Source organism: Cervus elaphus, chromosome 6 (assembly GCF_910594005.1).
Source record: "Cervus elaphus chromosome 6, mCerEla1.1, whole genome shotgun sequence".
Classification (NCBI taxonomy): Eukaryota; Metazoa; Chordata; class Mammalia; order Artiodactyla; family Cervidae; genus Cervus; species Cervus elaphus.
Genome location: NC_057820.1, coordinates 43,975,517 through 43,988,955, shown reverse-complemented (window position 1 = coordinate 43,988,955; position 13,439 = coordinate 43,975,517). Strand labels below are relative to the sequence as shown.

Sequence of the window (13,439 nt, the reverse complement as noted above, 5' to 3'; positions counted from 1 at the left end):
ACAAATAATTACGTTTTGACGGGATGAGTTATAACTCACGGGATCAAAACATCATGATGTTACATCATCACAGCGGGTTGAGTATATTATAAGGGTCTGCACATTTGGGCATGGGTGTGGGAGCAACAGTTAATTGTGTTAGGTGGCTGACACGGAAAGTTGCAATTGTGCCTGTCGTTGGAGATCAGGCGAAGGCGTCCCCAGAACGGGTGAAGGCTAATCCGCGGCAGGGACCAGGGCTGGGCAGGATTTTGACCCCGCGCCGAGAAGGTCAAGCAAGGCACGCGATCGACTTGGAGGAGTCCTATCGCCGGCAGCCGCTGAGGTTAGGGGTTCGCCGGCCGCCAGGGGGCGCCGCGGCCTCGCGCCGTGCGGGCCGTTGCGTTTCCGGGCACCGGGGCCCAGCGCCGCCATCCCGGTCGGGCGCGTCCCCGCTGCGCGCGGCGAAACGTCGGCCGCTCCCGTTACCGAGGCAACCGCGGCACCTCCTCCGCGCCGGCCCTGATCGTCTCTCCGCGCCATTTTCAAACTGTCCTAGCTCCGGAGCCGGTGTCTGGGCGGAAGGAGCCAGCGAGGGAGGCGAGGCGCGAGAGGAGATGCGACCGCAGGCGGAGGGAGCGGCGGCCGGGGCTGCGGGTGAGCGCGGCGCGGGGCGGGAGGGCTGGGCAGGGCGGCGCCTCCGCCTCCCGGGCCGTCCCCGCGGGCCGGGCCCGGGCGCTGCCGGGAGGGAGGCCGCGCGGCCTCGGGAGGAAGCGGGCCCCGGGCGGGCGGGGCGCGGAGCCCTGTCGCCTCGCCGCGGACACCCGCTTCCCTTCAGCTCCCGACAGCGGAACTGCGGCCCGGAGGTCGGCCTGGGGTTGCCAGGGCTCCCGGGTCCTCCGGCCCCGCTCGCCGCGCGTCTGTGCGGTTCCAGCAGATCCGCCTCCTACCGACTGATGGGTTGATTTAAAAGTTAAAATACCCTTTCGTATAAGAATCATACAGGCTCTTTGTAAAACAAAAGTGCCCCAAAGCCTAGGACGAGTCATTTATTAACCTTTGTCCGGCACCTTAGTAAACATCCCCTCTTCCACTCTCTACTGTTTTTAGTTCAGTGAGGGAGGATTCGCGAGATAACCTAGTTAATGATGGTTTGGGGTGTTTTGTTTTTCTAGCCCTTGTGCATATATATTATATACACAGGAGACTATACACACACACACATGCACAGGATACTTTTGTAAAAATAAGATGCACTGGCTTTCAGACGTGAGCTCCCTAGAGTTAAGGAAGTGGGTAGTTCCAAACACGTATGCGTGGAGGACCTCCAAACCTTACCTTTTATGTTGTTCTGCTGGAAACTTTCAGTATGGCCGCAGTGTTTGGATGATGTAGAAGGGCGCGTTGTGTTGGTGGTGAAGGACAGCAGCCCATGCATGGGTGGGGAAAGCCTAATACGTGTGTTTTTGTCCTTCCTGAGAGGATTTTAATCTTTTTCATCTGTCGTATGTGTTGATGATTTTTCTTTTTTAATACTCACTCATATTGTCTCTCAGAAGGATGTGAGGATGTATTCTTTCTGGGTAACCAAAGTTGATACCAGACAAAAAGGAGGCATGTTTGAATTGTGAGGCCCTGCTGGTTCTTGGTCTGACAGGTGCACTTCTGACTTCTTCAGGACTTTTTCTAGAACACCTGCATCAGTCAGGTCCCTCTTGTGGAAGGAACCTGGAAAGAGCCTAGCATAGAATGGGGACGTCATTCAGAGAAAAGGCTAACAAGAATGTGAAGAAGGAGAGATTTGTAGGAAGGAGTTATCAAGGAGCAGTACTCACTTAGGAGTCGTCTAGTAAGTTGAGGCGGCATAATGCAGAAACCTGAGCGCTGGGTCAGGACTCAGGAGACCTGACTGCCCACCTACTTGGTGACCTTGTGATTTAGAAAAAGTTACTGTCTCTAGGCAGCCTTTCCTCATCTTTGAATGTGGAGGGTGTCCTTGACCTTTTTTCGCTCATTGTAGTTGTGAGGATCAAATTTTGCATATATTCATATCCATGCATGTTTTATATAAATTGTGAAAAGCAATACAGATGTAAAACAAAGTTTTTGTTTGATTTAGAAATATGAGTACCAGGACCACATTTACCTGGCAAAGGTTAGAAAAGAGAGCATGTTTTTTTAAAGAAGTGATCTTTGGATAACTCCATTTTAGGGCAGTTTGATAGATGATATATTCATAGATATTTAAAAAGACAAGGATAAAAAGATGTCCAGAGATACTTACATATTGGGGTCTTTCTTTTTTAATCTCAGTAAACTTTACATATGCTATTTGAAAAGCTTTGATAAATGTATACATTGGTGTGATGTCTGTCCCCATTACCACAATATTTTCATTACCTAAGAAAACTCCCTCACGCCCTTCCAGTCAGGCTCCAACTACCCCCATCACCCTAGGTGACAGCTGTTATGATTTCTATGTACATAGTTTAATTTTGCTTGTTTTGAACTTCATATAATTGTGGCTTCTATTGCTCAGATGTTTTTAAATTCATCCATACTTGTTGACAGGTACCAGTTTTGTTTTATTCTTGAGTGATATTACATTGTTTAAGTATAGTGTCCTTATCCTTCTTCTGTATAGTTTGTTTCCAGTTTGAAGCTATTATGAATAAAGATGCTTCAAATATTCTTGTAGAGTCTCTTTATAGATGTTTATTTTCATTTTCTTGAGTAAATACCTTGGAGTAGAATTACACAGTCATAGGCTAGAAGTATGTTTAACTTTATAAGAAACTGCCACGCTTTTTAATTTATTTTTAATTGGGGGATAATTGCTTTACAGTTTGTGTTGGCTTTTGCTATACAACAGCGTTAATCAGTTATGAGGACTTATATATCCTGTCCCTCTTGAGCCTCCCTCCCACAGACTTTTTCCACAGTGATTTCACACTCCTGTAGCAGTGTGAAAATTCCTGTTACTCCAAGTCCTTGAAGACATTTAGTATTGTACCTTTAATTTTAGCCATTCTAGTATGGACAAAATTATATTTCATTGTGGTTTTAATTTGTATTTCTCTGATGTGGTGTTAAGCATCTTTTCATATGATTGTTCTCATTCAGATATCTTTTGCAAATCTTAGCCTTGCATTTCTTATTGGGGTATATTTATTATTGAATTGTAAGGGTTCTTTCTGTATTTTATGTACAAATCCTTTGTTAGATATTATGAATATGTTTCTCCTACTCTTTTAAGTTTTTTGTTTTGTCAAATAAAAGGATATATTTTGATGAGCAGACATTTTTAATTTGAAGAAATCCAACTTATCAAGTTTCTCTTTTATATTTAAAAGAAAAACTTAAAAGAGGCTTCTCTAAGTATTCTCTGCCTGTCTCAGGCTTGGAAAAATATTCTTCTTTCTTTTATCTAGAGGTTTTATTGTTTTAACTTCTGCGTATTAAGTTTATGAGGGGATATTTATTTTAATGCAGCAACATGGATATCATTAGCATTGGATTTAAATCAATCTAAATATTCTAGAGAGCTGTCTGCCTGAAAAGAAACAAAAAAAAAATTGCTTCATGCTAAAAGAACCTTTTTTTAAAACATTAAACAATAATAATAACTGATAATAGAATGATGTTTCACTCTTTTCTTATAGGATTTTAATTTTTGGAAGTGAATAAACCTAGTTTGGAACACAAGATGACTACAGCTGCAGAAAGAAAGTATCTTAATATTAGGAAAAGATTGGATCAGTTGGGATACCGCCAGACTTTGACAGTGGACTGTTTACCTTTGGTGGAAAAACTTTTCAGGTAAAGATGGAAACACTACTGCAAACTTGTGTGACCCTGAGTCCCATTTATCTAGTTTCTTGTTGAGCTTCGTGCTTTAGTACAGAAATGGGTAGACTTTTAAAGTCCTTAAATCGTCTGAAGCTTCTCTCTTCTCCACGTCGCAAAACTCCAGGGTCACCGTGCACTCTATACTGTTTAGAGTAAATGTTTCTGAGGGTTTTGTCTGTGAGTAAAAGTACAGTTTTTAATGTGATTTTCTGATCTAGTTAGGAGTTCTATAGCTGCTCTATTCACTGGTTTTTATTTTATTGAAATGCAGTTGACATGGTATTATGTTAGTTACTGATCTCTAATTGCTACACATTTATAATGCTTCTCTAAGGTGGTTGATGATGACTTTAGCTGTTAACATGTTAATTTAACTGGAAGATTCTTTGTGATTTTTTCTTTTCCACATAAATCCTATTACTGTGATTTGAGACTAACTAGAGCAGAGAAATGGTCTAGGAAGTTTTTGCAGTAGGACTGTAAGTGATAATGATGAAAAGAAGAGAGTGGATGAAAGATACTTTGTGGTCTCTAGTATGGCCTCCAGAATCCTTCATGATCTAGTTCTGGGTCAGCAATTCAGAATTATAGGGTGGGAGTATGTTTAACTTTCCAAGAAACTGACACACATTTTCCCCAGTGATTTTACATTCCCTTCATCTTCCCTGCACCAACCTCCTGAAGCTCCTGAACACATTTCACTCTCGCCCTTGGTCTCTCCGTATGCTGTTCTATCTGCCTGTAAAGTCTCTTTCTCCTCTCCTTCCTGCTTTGTCTTTATGCTCAGTTAGCTATATGGCCTGCAGCTCTCTGTCACATATACTGCACGTTACCTTAGCTGTTATTATTGTTGGAGATTTGTTTTACCTTCCCATTAGAATGCAGACTTCCAAGAAACTAGAGACTGACTGTTTCACCGCCATACCTAGGACAGGCTGAACACAAGGTCGGCACTGAAATATTTATTGAGTTTATCACATAGTACCGTAACTTTTGACAAATTGTTAGTAGGATATAAGCTCCATGTCAGTGGGTTCCCTACCATGTTCCCTGCCCACTAAATGTTGATGTAGTGAATATTCTGTTCATCTGTGTTCTTAGAGATAGGTAACTGATCCATGTTTGTTGCATCCCTGACACTCAGCATGTAGCAGGCATTCAGTAAATGTTAAATGACCAAGTAAGGTTCACAGATTCCACAGGATCAGGTGACTAATTAGACATGGGGGGTGAGTGAGACCAGGTTTAAAGATGGTTCTGCCTATGTGTATATGTTTTATAACTTAATTACGACAGGAAAGTTTTGAGACCTTCCTAGTACCTTGAAAGACCTCTAGTGTTTGTTTTTGTATGTTTGATTTTCGATTTGATAGCATGTTAGTATTAACATTTAAGTCCTTTTAGAAGTCTATTTTTAGTTATTAAAAGTTAATAGAATGTTTCCTTGTATTTGCATTTTCCGTTCTTTAATATCAGTGATCTAGTTCATACAACAGAAAGTCTTCGGAAATCAAAATTATCTGCTGTGAAAGCTGAAAAAGAGAGTGCCAATTTTGATTTTGTATTGGAACCTTATAAACTTGAAAATGCAAGGTTGAGTAAAGAAAATAATGAATTATACCTGGAATTAATGAAACTGAGAGAACAATCAGGTCAACATATTAAAGGTAAATTTTTGTGACTTTTGAAATTTTTGCCCTTTTCATTTTATATATGGGAAATCCTACTCCACCTTTGAAACTATTGATTAGAAAATGTGATAGTCTTCCTACTGATAGTTCCTGAAATATTGTAGGGTGTGTTGAAGAGTTTCCAAAAGAAAAATAAATTTGCGTTCCACAACTATATTCATCTTCACTGAATGTGGATTACATTTTTAGAATTAAAATTGCTGTAATGGTGGTGGTGTGCGTTCAGTTGTGTTTGACTCTTTGTGAACCTGTGAACCGTAACCCATCAATCTCCTCTGTCCATGGAATTTTCCAGGCAAGAATACTGGAGTGGGTTGCCTTTTACTTCACCAGGGGATCTTCCCAACCCAGGGATTGAACCCGCGTCTCTTGTGTCTCCTGCGTTGGCAGGCAGATTCTTTACCAACTGTGGCACCTGGGAAGCCCAAAAGTTGCTGTAGAAAATATTATATGCTGGTACTGAAGAAAAATTTTCTTGTAACAACTTCTGTGTTTCTGAGAAAAAGTTGTATGTCTATTGTTCTGATTCTTTTATACCCTGTTTTTGATCTGGAAGATAGAATGATTTCAGAGGTACTAGGCAAAGGGTAAATTATGTGGCTAACTTATAAAATCTTCTTGTATTTAGTAGAAAGCCCTGGCTAATACTTGGCATGAATTGATAATCCCTTAGCTTCATATCCATTTTATTGGATCAAAAGCTCATATTAGTCTTATCACAGAAGAAAAAGATAATTCCTTTTTGTGCTTAGTGACTTATTTGCAGTTTTGTTAATCGTGGTAGAAAAGTTACAACCTTCTAACAAAGCATATAAGAATCAGGTGGAGCCTTTCAAATTATTGTGGCTTTTTTTGTTTTATGAAATGGAAGAACTTCTTGATGTATAAAATGCTCTTTAAATCTTTTTCCTTTTAAGAGTTGAAAACCACGTTGAAAAAGTGCGCACGTGAAACAGCTGATCTGAAATTTCTAAATAATCAGTATGTTCATAAACTCAAACTTATGGAGAAAGAAAGCAAAGCTAAGAACGAAAAAATTCAACAGCTTCAAGAAAAGAACTTGCAAGCTGTAGTTCAAACTCCAGGTGAGTCTGTTCCCTCTCAAAACAGATCATATACGTCTAATCTTTTAAAGATGTTAAACTGTTGACTGAAATGGGACTTTGGGTATTCATGCTTTAGACTTTAGTACTTGAAAAGATGTATTTGGATAGTCACAAAACCTTTAAAATTGATTTCTGAAGACCCAGCTTATATTCTATACATGTGCTTAGAAACTTATATAACAGTAAACTTCTCAGGTATAAGTAGTCTATCCTCAGTGCCTAGGGTTTTATTTCCTTTATTATTAATTTGAATTCTTTTTTCTATTATTATTATCATCATTATTAATTATAAAAATAATTCCTACTCTAAAGACTTTGAAAATGATATACTTTGTTGTTTCTTAGTTTATTTTGGTCTTCTTAGCCTTATGCTCAGTAGTTATCAGAGGAGAAAAAAGAAATGATGGGGCATATGCAGCGTTAGTGGTTGTCCAGGCTCAAAGTTGATGGAAGAACCTCCAGTAGTAGTAACCAGATCATGGAGGTGTCTGAACCATGAGATTAAGGTCATGGAAGTAAATGAGGTGAAGGCAGGTGCTGAATTATGAGACTTGGTAGAGACTGAGGGATTAAAGAACATGGTGAGGACCAGTAGTAATTTGGTCAGAATGAAGGTTGCCTCAGAAGAGAGCTGAAGATCTGGAAGCTGGCTCAGTTCTATCTGGTAACACAGTCCAGGCTTAATCATGTTACTATGTGTCTGTAGCTGAGTGAAGAGGAGACTGAGAATTGAAGAATTGCAAACTGGGCCAGGATCAGGGAGGAATCCGTGGGACTTGAAATGGCAGAAAATAAGCTGGGCGAGCAAGGACCATGAGCCAAAGGCAGAAAAGATGCGGAAATGTGGGGGAAGATCTCAGAAGTAACTAAAAGATTAAGAGAACTAAAAAAGGAGGATAATTAGATTTTCTGAGAAAAGAGTGGGCCTAAATCAAGGGTGATTTAGAGATGTAATCTCTAAAATTTAGTGATGGATAAATTTAGTAAACTTGGGATGTAGAGGAATTTCCAAGTTTCTGTTTGAAGTGAATGAGTGGATGAGTGAGGATATTAATACTATTTCTTTCTTTTTTTTTTTTTTTGGCTGCACCATGGGGCATGTGGGATGTTAGTTCCTTAACCAGGGATCAAACCTGCGCTCCTAGTCTTAACCACAAGACCACCAAGGATGTCCTGGTACTATTTCTTAAGATAGGGAATATGGAAAAGAGAACAGAAGTCCACCGTCTACAAAGGGCTTGCTGAGTATGTTATATCCACGGGACATTCACATTGAAACTCCTAGTATGCAGTGGAATATGTAGATCTGTCCTCAGAAATATGGTCCTAGATGGAGAGTCACATTTGGAAATCATTGGAATATCCTGAGAACTGAAGCTTTGAATGTGGTAGGAGTTAGCTAGTGAGATTATGTAGATTGGAAAGAGAGGAGAACCAAAGACAGACCCTAGGAAATTGTCTTTTAAGGCACAGATGGAAGAAGAGGGTCTCTGAGAGAAACTGAGAAGGATCAGCCAAGGAGGAAAACCAGGAGATGAGGGAAGAAGAAAGTGGTTTGCGTGTTCAGGTGTGTAACTACAAGCAGGTCACCTAAATACTCTTGACCTGGTTTCTTCATCCTCAAAACAAGAGGTTAGGAGTATAGCAAACTTGTTAGGATTCTGAGGAAGACAGAGTTGTGGGTTGTGTTTGTTCTTTGTGAGGGTCAGTTAGTTTTTCAAGTACGTGTCTAATCTTGGCCAGGTACTGGAAAAGGTGAATTATCCTTGTGGTTTGGACCCACATGGGATATATCTAGCCATTAAAAGAAATTACTCCTGCTGGTTTTAAGGATAATTAAGAAAATTCCCCATTAATTCAGGATACATATTCTGCTATATACTGATTTTGATTCTTAAAGTTTCAGTTATCTGCTCCTTTCAGTTATCTTGCTTAATAAACATGTTTATTTTAGCTATCATTGCCTTGAAGCTTCTCATTTGACAGTTTTCTGCTGGTGATGACTTCTTGAGCTCTGTTATGTACCACAAGGCACACTCAACTTTTAGTCTTGCCAGAGTTTGGTCCCCATCTCATGAAGGGACAGATTAAATCTGGGCATATATACCAAGCATGCAGAAAATAAAGGTTGCTTTCTAACCATGTGTTGTTGAGGTTTGCAGAAATGAGTTGTTCAGTTAAAGATCAGGTAGGTATTTATGTGTAAGGGAGAAAACATTTGACCTGGCTCTTATGTAATAAGAGCCAGACACATACTTTATAACAAAAAGGCTAGCCTTCTGAAGTATTTAATTCTAAGACAGTGTTTTGTTTTCAGTTTTTTGAAATACACATTTGCTTTTTTTTTAGGTGGCAAGAAAAGAAATATTGCTTTCAGGCGCCAGCGCATGCAGATTGATGAACCAGTCCCTCCCTCTGAAATCACTTCATATCCGGTTCCTCAGCCAGATGACCCTTACATCGCAGACCTCCTGCACGTGGCTGATGACAGGTGCATTAAAGAATCCTCTGTTGGCGCTAGTCACCTCATCACTTGGTTAGCCCTAAGTTTCTTGATAGTAGGGTTTTGTCTTCTTAACTAGCCTGTCTCTGGTGTGTAGCATAGAACTTTGCACAAGCATCCAGTAAATGCTTTCTGAATATATTCTGAATATTGAAGGTTTTCACTTGTTTTTAAATTTGATTTCAAGTAAATCATATATCTGAGGTTCCTGTACATATTTGCTTTAAAACAATTTAGTGCCACCTAGAGCCTATTTCAGTAGAGTTGCTTTGACATTCAGCTTTATCACCCAAGTAAATCTTCTACAGACTCTGTGTTAGTTCAGATTTTTCTCAAATGCCAGTAGCAGAGTAGACTTGTAACTGGCTGTGAAAGTCTTGCTTCATGATTCTCTAGGTCTGTATGTTGGTGTTTCCTTAACTTGGAATCAGGTGTAAATTCTATTTTAATTCTAATTTCAATAAACTCTTTGGAAAAGGCTATCTAAGTGTTCTCGGGATGTAAAGATGCAACTTTTGAGAAACTTACAACCCGGTAAGAAGGTGAGACAAGGGGAAATACACAAAATGCCATTAAGAACATGTTAGAAGGTGCAGAGGAGTAGGAGAGCGCTAGTGATAGCCTCTCGGGTCTCGGCTGCAGAAGCAGTTTAAGTGCAGAATACACTAGTGGGAATGGCTGGTGCAGCTGGCTTTTTACTTGTAGATAATTTAGACAATATGAGAGAGTTTTCTACTTTATTATTAACCTCTATAGCAATTAAAAAAAAAAAAGACATTGGTTGGGGGACTTATTAGGGTCTTTAGCTCAGTTATTCTCACACAATGTTATATACCTGTATTTATACACTTACTTGACTTTACCCATGAAATAGTTTGGTTTTGTTTTTCTGGTACTTATAAATTAGGACTTAGACAATATGTTAATATTATTTACCGAGTTTTAGATGGCTCCGTATGTATTCGATTCAATGGACATGAACTTGGGCAAATTCTGGGAGGTGGTGAGGAACAGTGAGGCCTGGGATGCTGCAGTCCATGGGGTCGCAAAGAGTTGGACACAACTTAGTGACTGGACAACAACACGTGTATCATTTTTCTGTCTCTTTCTTTGCCTTAACAGTCTTCTTTTCTATCAAGCCGTCACAGGTAGCGTTAGTCTCTTGATTATCTTATTTGTTTTACTTTGCACATGCACTGTATTTAGAGTCACTCATGCATATATGAGTGCGGTTGCATACATACTGCTCTCCTCCTCCTAGGTTAGTGGGTGGTGTTGGTTCTAGTAATACTAACAGCAGGTACAAGCAGTGTTCAGCTGTATTCTGCCTATCCTATGGAAAATGTCTCTTAAAATTAAACCTGGCTTCAGGCTTTATTTTTCCAGTATGAAAGTGATTATGTCCTGTTTTGTTAATGCTTGGCAAAGTTTGATGTAGTACAGTACATTTAGGCATTCATACAATTCAGATGATTTAGACAAATCTTGATTCTCTTGGAATTAACAAGTTCCAGGAAAGAATAGTGTTTTTTTTTGCTGTAGTTATCTGGAAAATTGGTATTTCTCAGTATTTTTCTTCTCTCTAAGACTGCAAGATAGTTTGTTAGAAAATACAGGGTCATGTGGCGTCAGAAAACATTTAGTCCCTTATTTCACTTAATAGTATTGTGAGTTTTAGACTTGATGCTTAGTTCCCTGAACCTAAGAATTGGCAACAGTACCCAGAAGAATTTGTCTTAAGGATCAAAATGCAGTAGGAGACATAATGATTCTGAGTTTCAGATTATTTACCACTCAGTTTTGTATCTGTTCTTATAAAATTAAATCTCTAAGATGATGTAGTCTGTGCTGTGGCCTGGGAACCCTTTGGCCCAGCACCTCCTACCTCACTGAGAAACAAAAAGTTGAGGGTTTTTAAAAGGCATCTAATTTCACTTTTGTAATTTTGTATTTCTTATCAAAAATATATTGACATTACTTATAAATGTGTTTCAGAATTCAAGAACTTCAACAGGAAGTCTGCCAGTTACAAGAGAAGTTAGCAATGATGGAAAGTGGACTGAGAGATTATAACAAGCAGGTAGGATTTTTTATTTATCTAGTTGGGATTGAGGTGAGTGTGCTGTGACTGTAAATAGAATTGGGTTATGTTTAATATTTCTGATACCTGAGTTTTTAATACAGCTTTTCTTTTTAGTAAATTCGTTAGTAGAATTAATAGATGGATTGGCTTAGATGGCTTCAGAGCCTTCAGTCCATTCCCTGCACTATGCATTGAGGTGAATAGTAGTTTTTTTTTTTTTTTAAGGTGAATCATCTATCTCCCCAAATATTATAACCATATTAACTGTTTCCATCTCAAGAGGTATTTTATTGAAGTGTATTATGCTTTATAATAGTATTTTTAAAAACTTGTTTTACCCTTTCTATAGATTTTATCATTTTGAGTATGTCTTTGAAAGTTACTCTTCCGAGTGGCCACGCTTGTTGAATGTTTTCTCTATAAGCACTGGTGCTCCGTAAAGAAGCAAGGGAGTGAACAGATTCAGGGTTACATGAAAACTTTCTCTATAAGCACCAGGACCCCATAAGACGGTTTTCTAAAGAAGCAAGGGAGTGAATAGATTCGGGGTTACATGAAAACTTTGAACAACCTTTGTTCTTTTATACTTTCTTTTTGTGTCTTGGCTAAATTCTGATTTGGGTAATTATAGGCTTTCTTTCTTAATATGCTTACTGAAGTTTAAATCAGGTAACATGTTTTTCATATTCTGCACATAACTACGTTTTTTTGGAGTGAAGAAATCTGCACATACCAATATAGATGTAACCTATGTATTGGTATAAGTGTTAAGTTTATAAAGTACTTTGAAGATCACTTGGATAAATGGAGTTAAAAGGAATTGTAGTAATGTCATCCAAAAAACTTACTTTACGGAGAGATGTTGAACATATCAAATATGCATATGAGATGAATATTAATTGATATTTTTCAATTTATATTCAGTCATTTTTTCATCACTTTTTTTTTCTAAGTACTTTATGAACATAAACTGACCAGTCTTTATTGTCTTCATGAGGTGGCTGAGGCATTTGAAGAAAATAGCCTGACCGTTCTGATTGAAATCACCAGTTTCATGTGGTTATCAGTCTTGATTGGGTCTGCTCTATCAGTTTTTTTTTTTTGGTGGGAGTTTGTTCTGTTCTCAGCATATATTCCAGATTTTACAGTTCTCTTCAAGCTCTTTCATGGCCCTATAACACCCTCCTTCTCAGGACATCAGCTTCTTTTTCATTTTCCTATCTCTGCCTTTCAAATGAGCAATATTCACAGATTCTCCTTAAGACTTAATGGGTAGGATGGTATTCTTCCTGTTTTGTGCACTTGGCCCCATTCCCTCTCTTCTCCTTAGGATATTGCTTTAATCAGTTATTCTTTAACAAACTTATATGGCCATTTTAATGGCTATACATTTTTTCAGTACTGTGAGGAGATGCTTTTATCATCATCACTAATACCCCTTAAAAAATCTTTTAATTCCCTTTCTCCTCTTGCTAACTAAGGCCTTCTCCTTCATGCATATTTCTCTGAAAGTGAAAGTGAAGTCGCTCAGTCATGTCCGACTCTTTGCGACCCCATGACGGTAGCCTACCAGGCTCCATGGTCCTTGGGATTTTCCAGGCAAGAATACTGGAGTGGGCTGCCATTTCCTTCTCCAGGGGACCTTCCCAACCCCGGGATTGAACCCGGGTCTCCTGCATTGCAGACAGACGCTTTACTGTCTGAGCCAGTCTAAAGGGTGTCTTATTCTTCTTTCTCTACTTCTTCACTTCCTATTCACTTCTTAACCTTCTGTTGGCCTCTGTCCCCCACTGTATAAGTTGATCTAGTTACTGTTACCATTGACATTAGTTGCTGCATCCAGAAGGATACTTTTAAGTCTTCATTTTCGTGACTCACTCTGCAGTATTTGACATTATTGATCATTTCTCTTTGAAACTCTTCTGTGGCTTCATTTTCTTTTTGTTTTCCTTTTCTTGCCTTTTTTTTTTTAGCCTCTTATAATATCGTCTTTGCTCTTTTGTCTGCCTGCTCCCTAAAATATCACCAATCCCCAAGATTCTTTGACTTCTCCTCTCCATGTTTTCTCAGATAGTCTCATCTACTCTCTTAGTTTATTACCTGAATATTGATGACTCCCCAGTCTCTCAGGCTGACACTTCTCTGCTGAGTTCCATTCTGATATGCCCAGCTTGACACTGGCATTTCCATTTGGATGAATGCTGTGTGTTCACATATGCCTAGTGCTG

At 39.2% G+C, this 13,439-nt stretch overlaps 1 protein-coding gene across 3 annotated transcripts in view; it reads left to right on the top strand.

The window, feature by feature from the left end:
* The first annotated feature begins 413 nt into the window (after window positions 1-413).
* CEP135 (centrosomal protein 135) overlaps window positions 414-13,439 on the top strand; it is a 75,126-nt gene continuing 62,100 nt past the window's right edge. The window contains exons 1-6 of one of the 3 annotated variants that reach the window (XM_043906708.1): window positions 414-636; window positions 3,642-3,798; window positions 5,305-5,495; window positions 6,437-6,604; window positions 8,975-9,116; window positions 11,124-11,208. In XM_043906708.1, the coding sequence (XP_043762643.1) occupies window positions 3,686-3,798; window positions 5,305-5,495; window positions 6,437-6,604; window positions 8,975-9,116; window positions 11,124-11,208 (699 nt within the window). In that variant the 5' untranslated portion in view covers window positions 414-636; window positions 3,642-3,685. Of the gene's footprint in view, window positions 637-3,641; window positions 3,799-5,304; window positions 5,496-6,436; window positions 6,605-8,974; window positions 9,162-11,123; window positions 11,209-13,439 lie in introns of those variants that run through there. The other 2 variants (XM_043906707.1, XM_043906709.1) reach the window with 2 other exon arrangements.